This window comes from Astyanax mexicanus, chromosome 1, assembly GCF_023375975.1.
Source record: "Astyanax mexicanus isolate ESR-SI-001 chromosome 1, AstMex3_surface, whole genome shotgun sequence".
NCBI classification, from domain to species: Eukaryota; Metazoa; Chordata; class Actinopteri; order Characiformes; family Acestrorhamphidae; genus Astyanax; species Astyanax mexicanus.
In genome coordinates this window covers 32,295,895-32,312,418 of record NC_064408.1, presented here as the reverse complement: position 1 = coordinate 32,312,418, position 16,524 = coordinate 32,295,895, and the positions used below count along the sequence as shown (strand labels likewise).

The following is a 16,524-nucleotide window of genomic DNA, read 5'->3' as shown; positions in this document are numbered from 1 at the left end:
GCTATTTTCAGATCATCCCCTCTATGCACTATTAATACTAATATAATAATGCTATTATAAAAGGTGTGAACAATCTAGGATTGCATCTACAACTTTTGCTATTAATGTGTACACCAGTACTGACCCTGCTGTATATGCTATACATATGTTCTATGTATGGTCTGTGTTTTATTTTACTTATTTTTAGTTTAATTTTAGTTTAATAAAAAACTCCACAAAGCTTTAGCGTTTACTATTAAGAAGATACACACTATATTTTTTTCCCCAAATGCAAACTTGTGTGTGTGTCATATGTTAGACATGAGATGTATGTTGAAAAGTATACAAAACTCATCATGCAATCATGTGCCATACACACTTTTGGAGTACTTGGAGTATCTGTATGAATGTGCGTGTGTGTGTGTGTGTGAGAATATTCTCACCATAGCACACTCCTCCTTGTGCCTGGTGTCCAGGCTGGCAGGGTATACACTCATATGATCCAATAGTGTTCTCACACTGACCATCAGGGCATGATTTGGGGTCCAAACACTCATCAATATCTGAAAAAAAATATATCATGAAAGAGAGAGAATAAAAAAAAATAAATTTCACAGTCTGTTATATATGCAAATGGAAAATGATGGCAATCCAAATTACTCTTGGATTGTTTATTTATGCTCTGGACATGTGATCCGCCCTCTAGTTCAGAGAACAAATCTCCTAATTCCATTTTAACAAGCACAGAAAAATGTCATTGAATGCCATGCCAATTCCATTAGAATGGCAATGCTTTTCACTTCATTTTACTCTTAAAGTAGCAGACTCTCATTTTTTAAGGACAACCACATTAATCTAATTAATGACATCAGTCTCCTGGCGTGACCATCCCAGCAATGAGTAATATATTCATTCTAAATATAAAGTGGTCTGGTATATTTGGTGCATGTAATTGCTTTCTTAGTTTAGAAATTAAATCTTTAGGACAAATTGCGCTCTTACCTTCACACTGTCTGCGTGTTTTGCTCCTGAAACCTGGCATACAGTCGCACTTATACGAGCCAGGCAGATTCACACAGACTCCTCCGACGCCACAGATGTCTGGTTTGAAACATTCGTTTATGTCTGAAATCCAGAGAAATATGTTTAAAAAAGTGTGACAACTAATTGATCTTGGCATTATGTATGGTGTAAATAAGTCCTGCTTCTGTTTTTTTGCTCCAGAGGGTCCTATTCTATTGGCAACACTTCTCTACAGGGATTAGACAAACTGTGTGTGTGTGTGTGTGTGCATTTGTACATGTCTACAATAGAAGGGATGTCCACACATATTTAAACATACAGTGTAGGTAGTATTTAATATATTTATGTGAAATAAAAACATAGACACACTTTGTAAGCACTGATTTTGTTTTAATTTTCTCATAACCGGATTTTTTCAAAAGTTTTCTGTGGCAATCATGGGTCCCAAGCACTATATGCGAGTCAGTAGAGAATAAAATTATGGGAAATGTTTTCAGGAAGTGTACATAGAAGTGTAACTCACCCGCACAGCGCCGTTTCCCATGATGCACCATCAGTTTGTTCCCAGGGAGACAGTTGCAGTGGTAGGAGCCGACTGTGTTGATGCAGGTTCCTCTGCCCTGACCACATGGCTCCCATTCACACTCGTTCTCATCTACAGAGAAACAGAAAGAAAGAGAGAGAGAGAGCTCTCTTACAATCCAATATTCATTTCCATCTTCAGAGAACACATTAATCATGCTCCAAACATATCATATTAAACATCTGAAATATTACTGTGTGTGCTTCTTGATCATCTGAGCTTGGTTTACAAATATGCAATAAAAATACGCATTTCACCTGTACTATGGGCAAGTGTGTGTGTGTTTTTTTCGGCGCTATATATTGCTATATTAATAAATGCAGGGCCCATAGCATCACCAGCCCCGCCCCAACCGAGTGCTGTCTCTTCCAACAGCGCTCGGACCAATCAAGAGCTGAGTGAGCGCCAAGCACTCAAAACCCGAGGAAAACAATCTGCCATTCAGACATTTAAATGTTTTTTTTAAAAGGTAAATAAGAGCGTTTTTCTGGGATCAAAAGCGTGAATTCAGCTGTAACTGGACTGAGGTGCACAGCTTTCAACACAAGCAGGTAACCGCATGGCCTCCATCCACCTGGCTAGATATGCCTCCCCCCCTGCATCTCAGGCAGCAGCAGCCTGTCACTCACACAGACACAGAGACAGCGCTGTGTATCTACTTCTTGTGTCAAGAATCAAAACATTGTAACATGACGTGTTTGATTTAGTTACCGTAGGTGAGACTACATCTTGCGATTTGGCTATTGCGCATGCGCACATCGAGATAATGCTTAAACCATATATCATATATCGTGCAGCCCTAGTTTTTTGTGTGCATGTGTGTGTGTTTACTTACCTACACAGTTCTTCCTCTGTGTGTGCGGCCGGTATCCAGCGTCACAGTGGCACATGAAACCGGTCTGTGTGCTTACACACTCTCCATGACCACAAATGTTCCTGTTCAGTCTACACTCATCCATCTCTGCAGCACACACACACATCTATTAGTAAATGCACAGTGTGGCTGGAAACAAATGCATCACAATATCCTACATTTCATCGTGATTTAGTTTGATTGTAATATCACTGTTACATCAAATTATTCAAGTGTATGATTCAAAATTGTATTAGTATTGAATGATAATGTAATTAATCTGTAAGTCTAATCAATATTCAAACATGATTCTAAAAAAAGTAATGTATCTGTACGTCCGAATCAGTGAATAATCACTCTCAGTGTGAAGAGTGATCTGTGATTGCCATGGAACTCACGCGAGGCCTGCGTCTGTGCCGCCTCCAGCGAATCCCTCTCTGGTGGCACACGGATTATGGGACGTGTCGTTGGACTGGGAACCAGAACTAGAGAAAATAGAGAAAAAGAAAGAGAGAGGGAGAAGGTGAGAGAGAGAGGCAGTGGTTTAGCTAAACAAAATGTAAAAAAGTAACATGTGGTACTGGGGAAAAAAAGGCACAGCAACCCTTGTGTAAAGGAAGTATACTTAAGAGCATTAAAAGTATGTTCTAATTAGGTAAAGAATACTAAAAGTGCATTCTCAATTTAATACACTTTATGAAAAATATGCATTCCATATGCTTTCTCTGTATTTCCATAAAATGTAATGCTTTAAATTATACATTGTGTTAATAGAAAATTTATATAGTGGCATTAAATACTGCTTAAAGTGCATTTTAGTGAATTTTTTGTATTAAGGTGTACACATAAATACACAAAGCAGTACATTTACAGTATACTTTATGGGTATTAAAAAGGTGTTTAAAAACACATAAATAAATCTACTTAATTTCGAAAAAGTAACGAAAAAAGAACTCAAAAGTACAATGTAATGCTTATGTTTTATGTTGTGTTTAAATATAGCTTAATTACAACTAAAAAATACTTAAGTTGCCATAAGTTGTTGCAAAATGGTACACTTATTATGTATTAAATAATTGTTTTTATTTGAAAAAGTATGTATGTTTCCTTGTTAAGCATACTTTGAAAAATATACTTTATACACTTTTCTTTTACAAGGGAAGAGAATAAGAACAAGAGAGAGAACCTGGTACTCTCCTGGTGCTGACTGGTGCGATCTGCATGGGCGTGGTCACCTGGGCAGGCACTTCCTGTTGATTCAAATGGTTAAAATTCAACAACACATCAGAAATACAAAATGAACTTAAAATGAAATAGTGTTTTTATGTTGGTACTGGTGTTTGTTTAAAGCTTACCGGCAGCCTGGGCTCTGAAACACAAGAACACAATAAATGTATAAGCTGATTTCAGTTTATTATCAAAATATGAATAAATACAAGCATATAATCATAAATTACATTACCACAGACATACTAACCTACGTTAGTTAGATGTTATAAGAAGTTTAGCTAAAGAAACAGACATTGTTGACTATTTAAGGTATAGATATAATTCTGTAGGTGCAGAAGACAAAACTATTTTGAGTAATATTTTATAGTTTGTTATTTATTAAAATTATTTAAGAGTGTCCATTTAAGTGACATTTTGCTCAGGCTGAGAAAAGGTGCATTCTTGTGTGTTTCACCTTGTTCAGGTTTAGTAAGGATAGGGCTCTGCTCTATGCTGGTCTGGAAGGGCTGGATGGCCAGAGTGCCGTGATAGTGCAGGACAGACATGCCCTTCCCCGCAGGACAGAGTTCATTAAAGGAGGCTAGAGAAGATAAACAGAAGGGAAGAGAGACAAAGAGACAAATTATTGAAATATATATTTGAATTATGAATCCTGTTTTTTTTTTTTTTAGCTTTTTTTCTTTTCTTTTTTTTTTTTTACTTTTTAATAGACTTTCATAATAGCAAAATTGCTGTCTCTCGGTGGGTAGATGGCACTCTTTCCCCTTATCACTCCAAAGGGTGATATCGCTCAGGCATCTGATAACAGGGCGTCTGTGAGCTGATGTATCAGAACCGAGTCGCTGCACTTTCCTCCAAGCACAATGTGATGGTAGTCTTTACCCTTCTGGTTTTGAGGTATCACCAGTGATGGGCAATATACAGCTGGCAAACAGCTGAACAGGTGGGACAATTGGCAACAAAAATTGGGAGAAAAACCGGATGAAAAAAAACAAAAAACAAAAAAACACTAAAACTACATTTACTGTCTGTGGGATTTTTAAAACATTTGCAAGATGGATTTAAGACATCTAAAGACAAATGAATGCCCTTTTATTAACAAATATAAGATGTGCAGCTAAGATGATTATGCTCTCATGCTTTGACTTTTTGCCACGGATGACTGTGGCATCACTGGGGATTGAATGTCCTATGAGGTATTAGGGGTGTACCATATCATATCGTACCCAATAATATTGCCAACATTTTATTGTGAATGATATTATACACTGAAATATCGTGCCATATCACCCACCCCAAATTATCACTTCAGGGTACATTATATTTGCTGTTTTTAGCAAAAGCAAAAATTCACACTGTTCTCATTTCCCATTATATATTTACTAGAAACTGATTATATCTCTCCGGTATAATTTATTTTACTTTAATCCTGAATATATGGAGATATGTTTGTAGAGCATTATTAGTTTTATGACATTCTGGATCATTGACTTCTGTTACAAATCTGATGAAAATTCTTGTTTTAATATTTCAGTTAGGGGTGTTTCATATCATATTGTATGCAATATTATCATTAATTTTTATCTTGTTGCAGTAGTGTATTACTGAAATTACTTTTTTAAATTAAAAAGAAACAATAAACATAAACATGATATGAAATGTAACATTTTCCTCCACCTGCTATTAAAATCAATATACTTTTCAAACCTCTATTTAAGGCTTTGTACATGATCAAATTGTTCAAAGTTGCTTCCTTTAAAAATACCCATTATTAAATTCTGTATATATGCCATTTTTACCTTCAGACGAAAAAGTGACATGTTGCTTCTGAACTTAACTGCTCACACCTGTTAATGCACTAGTTTTGAATAAAAATACAGAGCTGTAGGAGACAATGGGGAGATAATGTCTTTTAAATTGGCAAAAAGACCCAATCTAGACATTATCTTGCAAACAGAATAAAAACATCAGCAGCTGCATGATTGTTGTGAGCGCTATGGTTAGTTGGTCAGTCACTACTGTGGGATTACGTTGCTCAGAATGAAAGCTTGGAAAAAGACCTAAAAGCTTGAGACTTGGCATCCCCACACATCAACGTAACAGCCAAATATGTTAATCACAATGCTAGCCAGTCCAATGTGCATTTTTAAAGCAGGTGTATATAAATCCTAATCCTCAAAGCCCAAGGACACAACAGCTTCACATTTACAGTAAAACCACATTATTAGACAGTCCAAACAGCTTTATTTGGAATACTAAGACAACACCACTAATTACAGCGTTATTGAACCATAAAATCACTATCACGATTCATCTAAGTATAACTTGTACATAAAAAACACAAAGCAGGCAGAATGTGGGCTCAGTGCAGACACAGATAAGGGCAGATGCTGACCACAGTCTAGCCATATAAAAGGGCAGATATAAAAAAACAAAACAAAAACAAAAACAAAACTCCCCCAGAGTTCCCCAGAGCCAAAAAGATGACTCAGCTAACAGACATGAGGCTGAGATGAGAAGCACAAAAATAACTGAACAAAATCAAACTAGATCCATCCTGATATAAGAGAATTAGAAAGTATACCATTGATTTAACATTTATTGACATAAAAAAATACAATCAATCTGAGAAATGTAGTTTAGATGTTTAGAAGGCTAAAGGGATGAATTCTATATGTCAAAGGTTTAACAATGTTAACACAAGATGCACCAAGCTAAATGATTGTAAAAAGGGGTAGAAAATCCATTTTGTCATGATTCTTCATGTTTAAAGCATCCAACAAACGACACACATTATAACTGTAACATACTATACCTACTTGGATTTATGATCCATCAGAGGTTTAAATCTGCATTTCATGTGTAATTATTACATATTGTGTACACATGATAAACAGTAATATGTGATTAATATTGTTTTTAGAAACAATACACATTGTGATACACACTGACCTGTGCCGTCCTGTGGACACTTCTCACAGTTCCTGCCCCAGGCTTTTCCCACAGTGCAGCAGCAGAGCTTTTGGGGCAGGTTGGTGGGCAGGGCGAGTTCACATCTTCCTGCCTGGGTCAGCATGCGGTAACACGGGCCCTGCACTTCCACTACACACACACACACACACACACACACAAACAGTCACAGTCCATCCTATTTAACCTATTTAATAACTACAGTTATTGTGGCATTGTGAAATTTTGACATAAGCCTTGGAGACCCCCAGTTGTCAAGTCGATTATATGTTAATATATAAATATTTCTATTTTTTTTTTACCGATATTAACACTGCAGAGGCTTTTATGACTGTGAGATTACATATTTGGTAATATGTAAAATATTCTGCTGTTGATGTTTTACTTAGTAGCACAGTGTCACTCCAACTTTCAAGAGTTAATTGAATATACAGTACCAGTAAAAGGTTTGGTCAAGGGCTGCAACGATTAGTCGATATAATCGACAATACTATTGTCGACTCCAATTTTTCATTGTCGACTAATTGTTCATTTGTAGCACTACACAAAGTACTGTGGACAGAAACACAATGGAAATAGGGTAATGGGCTCAATTACACAGTTTACAATCAACTCAGCCTGTGCCCAAACACAACAGATTACACATTTTCTCACTAAATAGCAGCACTTTCCACATTTAAATAACATTCAAATGTTCTAAACATTTCTTCGGCATTTAAATCTCATGTTTAGCTGTTGATATCATTTTGAACTGATAGAGAAATCTAGAAACAGGAGCCGTACCCACAGCAAATATGGAGAGAATGGCAGAAATAATCGTTGACTTATCGACCAATCAGAGAAATAATCAGCAGATTAGTCAACTACCAAAATAATCAGTAGTTGCAGCCATAGTTTGGACACACTAAAGCAGCACTAGGTAGGATTTTCTTGATTTTTGATCTTTTTAAAGAAGTAAAATTACAGCTTAAAACTGCAGCGCTGCATTGAGGTGTAATAGGAGGAATAGCGGTGCTCTCGTGTCTGTGCCGGAGCTCCTCTGAGCTCAAACCAGACTCTGTAAGTTTTCTGAGGCAGCCGCGACCAACGCTCGCGAGAACTGCGACCTGCTTTCCGACCTTTAGTTCAAACAGTTCTACAAGGACTACTGGTTCATTCTTTACAAACTAACATACAGACACTCTGGCAGAAGCTGGAAAGAGACCGAATATGTCTGTGAAAGCCAGAAAACGAGAAAGAGAAAGGAATCCGCCTGAAACATTTATTACACTCTACAATTGTACGGGGAGCTTACGAGTACAAAATCTCAATCATACCTAGTGGAACTTTAAATTCAGTCATTTTTATTATTATATTTTGCATTGTATATTAAAGTCTAAAGTCATACAAATTATAAGGAATAAACATATGGAACTATTCAGAAACAAAAGTGTATATTTTAGATTTTTGAAAGCGGGCACCTTTTGCTTAAAGTTGCTACAGATTTCAGATTTCAAGAACTTTCAAAGCATCCTCAAGTGCCGTCACAAACACCATTAAAAACGTTATGATAAAACTGGCTCACATCAGGACCGCCCCAGGAAAGGAGGACCAAGAATTATCTCTATTGCACAGGATTAGTTATTCAGAGTTATCAGCCTTAGAAACCGCAAGTTTTCTTGCTTCACAGAGTATTATGGTTTGTTTAACACTTTTAAGTTACTACCTGATTCATTATGTGTTTCTTCATATCAGGATGACTTCAGTATTAAAATTACAATGTAGAAAAAAATCAAACATTGGATGAGCAGGTGTGTAAAATCTTTTGACTGGTAATGTATAGTAAAATATCAAAAGTTTAACATCAAAAAGAAACATATGACTGATAAGAACATTTTCCAATCTAGAGGGCCAATTACCAATATCATAGTGGATTCTTAATATGCAGTGCTTATATCAAGATCATCGTGAAAAGAACACTGTTTTAGATTGTCTAATAAACAGTTTGGTAAACACTAATCTAGTGTGTAGTCTGTAGTGTGTCTTTTGTTTTCTTACAAACACAGCGTGTTCTGTCGGCCAGGACGTATCCAGGTTTGCAGGTGCAGCGGAAGCTCCCCTGGGTGTTCAAACATTCACCATTCTGACACACTCCCTGCATCATACACTCGTTAATATCTGCGCAGAGAGAGATAGAGCAAATTATGAATATTAGGCAATAATACACTGTCATTCATTTTACTTATAATAAATAAACACTCAACATCATATATCAATCTGCTTAGAATGCTTTCAGGTCTTTGTTTGTTTGGCAAGGACAATTTCATGTACACTGTAAAAAAAAAAAAAAGTTCTCTTTAATGTGATTTTTTAAGTCAGCTGAACAAAACATATTGAACTGCACTGTAAACTACAGCAAATGAATTGCCTTAACTAACATTTTTACGTTTCTTGTTAAAAGTTGGTCTAAATAAATTAGCAAAAATATACAGTTTTGTAAGCTGTGTAAACGACGCAACTTATTTTTTTAGTTGATTCAAAAGGACAGTCAGCAGAACTTATAATACACATCCAACCCAACAAACAAAATTTTTGCGTCCTATTTTAGCAATTTATAGTGCACCAGTGCATTGCAGATTGCATAGCTGGATTTAGGATGTGTTGTGTGTCTTTGGTATCGTGAGGGTGCAAAAAGCACACCTTGTGCAGCTCAAAAGGCATGTAATAATTCTCTTAATTAATTGTGGGTGTGTTGTGGTCATAACATGAAACAAATTGTGGGCATAACATGAAAGAAATCAGTGTGCCAGTCTTCATTTCCTTTAAGAACCAGATGTGCTTTGACTTTGGCACATTCGTATCTTAACAGCGAGCTGCTTTGTGCGTCAGCAGAGGATACTGACCTGTGCGTTCATGCTAAGAAGGTGCGCAAGCAGCTCATTTAGGTGAACAGCAATGTTTTTTTATTCTGTATTCTGTTAATTGTTCAGGTAAAAAACGTGTTTGAGCGGTGTTTGAGCAGTGTGTGTTTAACGAGCAGGACTGTACTCATGCTGAGGGTGTGTTGAGGGTGCACAGTGTGCTCTGTGCTCCTGTATGACTAAGACAGGATTGGGTGGCTGACTGTTATCAGGGATTTAATCAGTCAGTGGTGCACCTGTATTTCACACCTCTAAAACAGAAACACACCAGATTTTTACCCGAACACACCTCCAGCCCACCACGCCCATCTGTGTAAATTTATTCCTAAAATCCAACAGGTGCAAAGCGTGAAATTAGACTGGTGGCGAGGAGTAAGATAGGAATGAGCACTATGATGTGCCTTGCCTTGAAGAAGGCAAGAAGAACCCTGTTTAACGTTGAATGTAACAGAAGGACTGGATATTTGTTTGAAATTAATGTGTGTTTTAGTCTGAGCAATCTAAATGTGCTCAAGCAAAAACATATGGACACCCACACACACACACACACTCTCTCTCTTTTTCTTCACACATGCACACTCTCCCACATGCACTTACTTTACCTTGGCAGTGTGTTCTGTTTAGTCTTTTGTAACCTTGAGGGCATGTGGAGCCAAATTCCTCGATTATCGTCTGCAGCTTTCCGGCATCTAGGGGTGTGTGTGTGAGAAAGGGAGAGAGAGAAAGATAGAGAGAGATTGAGTGTGTGAGTGAGAGAGAGAGAAAGAGGGAGAAGGAAAACAAGAAGGTTAATGAAGCATGAAAGAAAAAAAATCCTAATTTAACCTTTAATCTGTTGAACTCTAAGGGTCTGTAATAGAAACCGGACTTCAGTTAAAAACAATGGCAGAAAAGTACTTCATAGTTATTATTATTATTATATTATATTTTAATAATGAAGTTCTTTGACAACAACAAATACATTCAGTTTGTCCAAACCTCTGACTGATATGTACTCTCTCTCTTTCTCATGATTAATCAATTTTTTTCCTTAATGCAATTATTTGCTATTTATAGTTATATGTTTGAGTAAAATGTATTTCAATAAACCACAGAGAACATTTTTCCCAAATTCCAAATAAAAAGATTGTCATTTAGAGCATTTATTTGCAAAAAAGATTCAGACCTCAAATAATGCAAAGAAAACAATTAAATTAAAACATTTAGTTCAGAAATCAATACTTGGTGGAATAACCCTATTTTTTAATCACAGTCTTTATGCATTTTGGCATGTTCTCCTCCACCAGTCTTACACACTGATTTTGGACAACTTTACGCCACTCCTGGTGCAAACATTCAGGTAGTTCAGCTTGGTTTGATGGCTTGTAATCCATCTTCCTCTTGATTATATTCCAGAGGTTTTCAATTTGGTAAAATCAAAGAAACTCAAAAGTTTTTTTCCAGAGCTGAATGTCACATAAAGAAACATTAAAAAAAATATGCTCCAGTTTACATTTTCCAGATCAATCAGACAGATTAAAATACACAATTCAGACTTTAATTTAACGGTATCTGCAGTTATTTTACCATTACTGAGTTTAATGTTGTGTTCCTTAATGATATTCCACATCTCTCTTGTTCATTGGCACAGTTCTTGTCCTCGTGTTGAGCAATAAGAACTACAGACTCCAAAAGTGATTGAAATCTTACAGCATGCTTGGTACCGTTTGTCTTCAGTAATGAAGCAATGGAACACAGCTGAGTAATCATTAACACATGTTACAACAAATGTCCAAATATTCTGGTGCCCCAAAATTAATGAAAGGGGACTGTGCAAAAAAGTATTTCAACATACTGAAACTGATATTAGGCAGATGTCTTTTAATTAAAGTGTTCAATGTTTACTTTTAATCACGTCTGATTGATTAGACGACTGTATTCACAAAAATAACAAAAATATAAACTACACTACAGAAAAGAAAAGAAAGGTCTGGAGGAGAGGGGAGAGAAAGGGGGGTGAAAGAAGGAGAATAATTGTAAGAATTCTGGAGAGGAATGGGGAGATTTTAGATTTTTCCACATTTTTTCCACACTCTCACTCTTTTGCTCTCTCTCCTCCAAATGTTTTGCTCCTCCGTTTGGCACTAAGGAACACACAGACTCCAGCCAATCAGCTTGCAGGAAAATCAGTAAAGAGTTGGCCAATAAACAAATAGGAAAGTTTAGCAAAAGTCTGGAAAATAGACACCGCTAAATATATCTCTATCTCTCTTTTGTCTCTCTTTCATTCTCTCTCTCTCTCTCACACACACACCACACACAGTTACACACACACATACACATACATACTCAGGACAGTGAAATGGATAGAGGATATACAGAGCTAAAGAGACAGACAGGGAGAGGGTGCAAGAGAGAGTGAGAGACAGACAGACAGACAGACAGACAGACAGAGAGAGTGAGAAAGAGAGAGAGACACAGAAACACACACACACACACACAGTCAGGGAAGGAGAGATGGAGAGAGAGACTTGGCTGTAGTGATTATTTTTCCAGTAGTTTCTCATCTGCTGCTTTTGTATCCTCCTGACTCTGAGGGTGTGTCATAGGAAAAAAGAATGAAGCAGCACACACACACACACACACACACACACAGAGGGAGCCTCAGAGGTGGTCAGAGCTGTTTTTTTAATATCCTGGCTCGTCCAACAGAGCTGATATTGTGTGCTGGGGCTTTAAGAAGGGAAGCTGGCAGAGAGAGTGACGGGGAAAAGAAAGAATGAATATCAGCAGGAAAAAAATGAGAAAAGGGGAAAAGAAGGTTTTTCTTGGAGCTCGTACTGAAATGTAATCTGCTGGCCTGCAGTGACGCACTCCTACCAGCCAAACTGTGATGGGAGGATTATATAAGACTAATGACAAAAAAAGAAAGAGAGGAAAAATAGAAAATGCCTGAGCTTGTCTGTCGTAATCCACCTCTTTTACCATACGACCTGTGAGTCCAAGCATTTCAGGACATCCCTTTCTCAGCTACAACCTAAGGAGAAAATAACTGTAAAATCAGAAGGATTTTAATGCTTTATATACTCTAGCCCATGCATGGCATTAGGCATAGTGCTTATAGGTCTAGTAGGTTATTCTGCTCCAGAGAGTCCTACTCTATTGGCAATACTTCTCTTTGGGGAATCGACAGAGTGTTAGTTTGCCTTTTAATGCCTTTGTTGCAAAGGATTCAATTTAAAGTAATGGAATGCATTTGGAATGCAAAACATTTGGACACACAGTATTGTGGAATTAAATACACAGTTATTTAAGCACACACTGACTGTCACGTCCTGGCCTTGTGTCATGTCTCTGTGTGTTTTCCCCACGTGACCTGTGCTCCTCTGTGTCTCCTGTCTCAGTAGTTTTCCACCACATGTCTCATTTGTAGCTCCGCCCCTTCCCCAGGTGTTTCCAATCCTAGTGTGTTTCCTGTTTCTTTAAATAGATCCCCTGTGCCACTTGTCCCTCGTCGGTCTTTGCACTAACCCCTGTTGTTTTGTCTCTCCGTGTTTATTCTGTGTTTCATAGCCCTAGTTCTTGCTCCGTGTTTATTTCTTTTTTAGTTTTCTAGTTTCTTGTTTCTTCCTCGTTTCCCCAGTTCCCTGCTTAGTGTTCTTTCCCTGTATATATCCCTGCCTTGTTTAGTTTTTATTCTTCTAGTATTTATTCTGTCCCTCGTTTGTTTCTTTGTTTATTTACCCCCAGTTTGTTTGTTAGTTATAATCTATCCAGTTTAGTTCCTTGTTGTTTTCCTAGTTTGTTTTGTTAGCCTCCCTGTTTGTTTATCATTAGTACTTCTTGTTTGTTTAGTTTATGTTCACTAGTTTCTTTCGTTTGTTTTGGTTTACTTTATTATTCCGTGTTCTTTGTTATTTGTTTATCTTTGTTATTTATTTATATACATATATTTATTAAATTATTCGTTTCGCCCTTACCTGCACTTGCGTCCGCTTTCCTTGTCTTCCTGCCTGGGTCATTTCATGACACTGACCAATTAGATAAGGACTCTCTAGAGCAGTCACATGGGTCTAAGGTCACCATACCCAAGGGCAAGCACTGGATGGAGACACCTTGCCAATTCATTCTCTGACATGATGGAAGTCAAAGCAATATATTTAAAATGCAAAATAAAATCTTTCTGCAGCAAAACGAGGCAAGACCTATTTTTAAAACCCTTGATTTTATAGGAAACTGTGGATGAACACATGTCCACAATGTTTTGGCCATATTGTGTATTAAGTGTAAAAAACTGCTTGAGTCCTACGCTGAAATTTCAGTTTTTTCCCAAATTTTTTATGTTATTAGTGGGTGTAAAAATTGTCCATTGTAGCCATAGTAACTACGACAGAATACACTGTAGGCGGAGCATGGGTAAGTCACGGATAGGTGTTTTGCCCTTTATTTTGAAATGCTGATGAGTTCGTACACTTACAGGGGAGTTTGGGACATTTGTAACATTTGTGTTGACCCCAGGAATTTCCCACGCTGCCACAGCAGTCCTCCTGATTGGTCAGTCCTGGAAGAGGGTTACTGCTACACTACAGCAGAAAAAGAGAGAGAGAAAGACAGAAACAGAATAAAAAAGACAGATATAGGTAAAATTGAAAAATGTATACACCCTCAAATATGGAAGTTTCTGCACACTTTTTACATAATTTAGATTTAGTTGTTGATGCTGCATATTGGAAAAAGTAGCATGTCATTTGAACCATGGATTTTCCACCAGCCACACATGATGGTTTATATTTGTTAAATTAAGCTAAGAGTTTTGTGCATTACACAGGTCATACAAAAGTCTAGAAGACAATCTTATATACAGCAACTTACAGTTCAAACACGTTACTTAAATGCCCCCTCTAAAAAAAATAGAGGGATTTCCTTATTGGTTGTTTTTTGGTTCATTGGTGCTTCACAAATTGTTAAGATTCTTGGTAAGTGGCTCTTTATAGAAGCAAAAAGTACCTGAATTAATGTACTTTTTCACTGCATGGCACCTGCAATACTTGACACTACTGGACCCAAACCACTTTTTGGAGGTGTCTGGTTCATTGTCCACATCTATAGCCACCCCCACAACCCCCCACCAAAGACTTCTTCCCTACTCAGCTCACTTAAATCCATGATCGAACAGGTCATAAAAACATACCTGATTCTAGAAACCAGGTACTTACTTTTCTTTTTAATAATTTTATTTCTAATTTTTCCCATTTTCTCCCCAATTTACACGGCCAATTACCCAACCCACTCATTAGGACTCCCCCTATCACTAGTAATGCCCCAACACCAGGAGGGTGAAGACTAACACATGCTTCCTCCGATACATGTGAAGTCAGCCACCGCTTCTTTTCGAGCTGCTGCTGATGCAGCATTGCCGAGCAGCCAGCGTGCTCGGAGGAAAGCGCAGTGACTCGGTTCTGATTCATCAGCTCACAGACGCCCTGTGCTGCAGACATCACCCTAGGAGTGATGTGGGGAGAGAGCCCCATCTACCCACCCAGAGGGAGCAGGGCCAATTTTGCTCCCTCTGAGCGCCGGCAGCTTGATAGAACCAGGTACCAAATTAATCTAATAAAAAAATCTAAAAATCTGAGTAGAGAAGTATATGTAGTAGTATAGGTAAAATAGTGTAGGTCCCCTGCTTTGAAGACTTTGAAAAATCTTTTTCCATGCACTACAGAAGCCCTTTGGCTTGCGATGTAGATAAATATAGTATTAGAAGTTTTGCCTAAAATGCTTTATTAGTATAGCGTGGTGGTAAAAGCATTCAAATACCAATCTTCCACCACACTATTTCACTATTTCAAATATACTATTCTCTACATGAATATGCTTATTACAACATTACAGTTTAATAAAGGCAAATTATTAATCTCGGCACAGAAATCCTTGTATCCTTTCATATCTGATGTTGCCTTAGAACAAGTCTCCAAATCGTTCAGATTTGATAGATAGAAATTAGGGTTTAAAACATGAATAAAGCCTATTGTCACATCAGTTCAATCATGTTTATTAAAATATGTTATCTGTCACTCACAGCTTGTTTGGGCGTGGTCTCCTGAAAGCACCGCCCCCTGGGCTTCTGTGTCTGTGAAGGATGTCGGGCCACTGCTTTCTGAGTCTTGATGTCTGATTGGTCAAGAGAATGAATGACTACTGAAGTGTCTGGCGTGTGGTGGACCCGGACATTAAACTGCACTGGAAAGATGAAGAGAAAGAGGTGGATCATTAATTTCCATCAACAAATGAAAATTGTCTTGATAGTACATCAACGCTTGGAATAGAAGGACCTGGAAGAAAACAAAATTGAAAAATGTATGCAAAACTGGATAAAAATAAATCTTGTGATACTGCAGAAGCTTACTGAAACAATGCCACAGTGAATGTGTGCGGCAATAAAAGCTAAATGTGGTCCAACTAATTATTAGAGTGAATGACCTTTTTTTTTTGTGGCGACTTTTGTATATAAACACCTCCATATAGTCACCATATATATGTTTGTGAGTGTGTTTGTATATTTGTATTACCTTCAGAGGAGTGTCCAGTGCCCTGCGCCAGCGGCAGGGTAAACACTGAGTGTGTCTGAGTCAGCTGCTGCCGCCCACCTGGACCACTCGACTCAGACAGTCCTGGACCGTCAGGCATCACCTGCAAGGGTCATTTGTATATTCACCCACTCGAACATTTATAAACATATTCTTTCACTCAGTTACTCCATTTATGTACTCATTCATTAATGAGTGAGTGTGTGTGTGGGTGAGCAGTCGAGTTCAGAACTGTGTGAAAGCTGTAAGGCCCTCATTATAGCAGGGACGGGGTGGGTCTGACTCAACTTTAATGGCTTCATTTATTAAAACCAACACTTTATTCATTTATCCATGAACAAATTGGTCCTTAAACACGAGTACTTATGTCATTTACTTATTTCTTCTACCCGCCTGTCACTCAGCGACCTATTTACTACA

General features: G+C 37.6%; 1 protein-coding gene across 5 annotated transcripts in view; it reads right to left on the bottom strand.

Annotated features, from left to right (window-relative positions):
- Positions 1–16,524, bottom strand: part of ltbp3 (latent transforming growth factor beta binding protein 3) — a 75,810-nt gene that overhangs the window by 18,734 nt on the left and 40,552 nt on the right. For all 5 annotated transcript variants that reach the window (XM_007261023.4, XM_049476450.1, XM_007261022.4 and 2 more), the window contains exons 3-16: positions 16,087–16,207; positions 15,597–15,757; positions 13,995–14,100; positions 10,141–10,227; positions 8,676–8,795; positions 6,621–6,770; positions 4,123–4,248; positions 3,794–3,807; positions 3,625–3,688; positions 2,837–2,923; positions 2,421–2,546; positions 1,526–1,657; positions 982–1,104; positions 423–542 (exon numbers count right to left, since the gene is read on the bottom strand). In XM_007261023.4, coding sequence (XP_007261085.3) covers positions 423–542; positions 982–1,104; positions 1,526–1,657; positions 2,421–2,546; positions 2,837–2,923; positions 3,625–3,688; positions 3,794–3,807; positions 4,123–4,248; positions 6,621–6,770; positions 8,676–8,795; positions 10,141–10,227; positions 13,995–14,100; positions 15,597–15,757; positions 16,087–16,207 — 1,537 coding nt within the window. The remainder of the gene's footprint in view (positions 1–422; positions 543–981; positions 1,105–1,525; positions 1,658–2,420; positions 2,547–2,836; positions 2,924–3,624; positions 3,689–3,793; positions 3,808–4,122; positions 4,249–6,620; positions 6,771–8,675; positions 8,796–10,140; positions 10,228–13,994; positions 14,101–15,596; positions 15,758–16,086; positions 16,208–16,524) is intronic.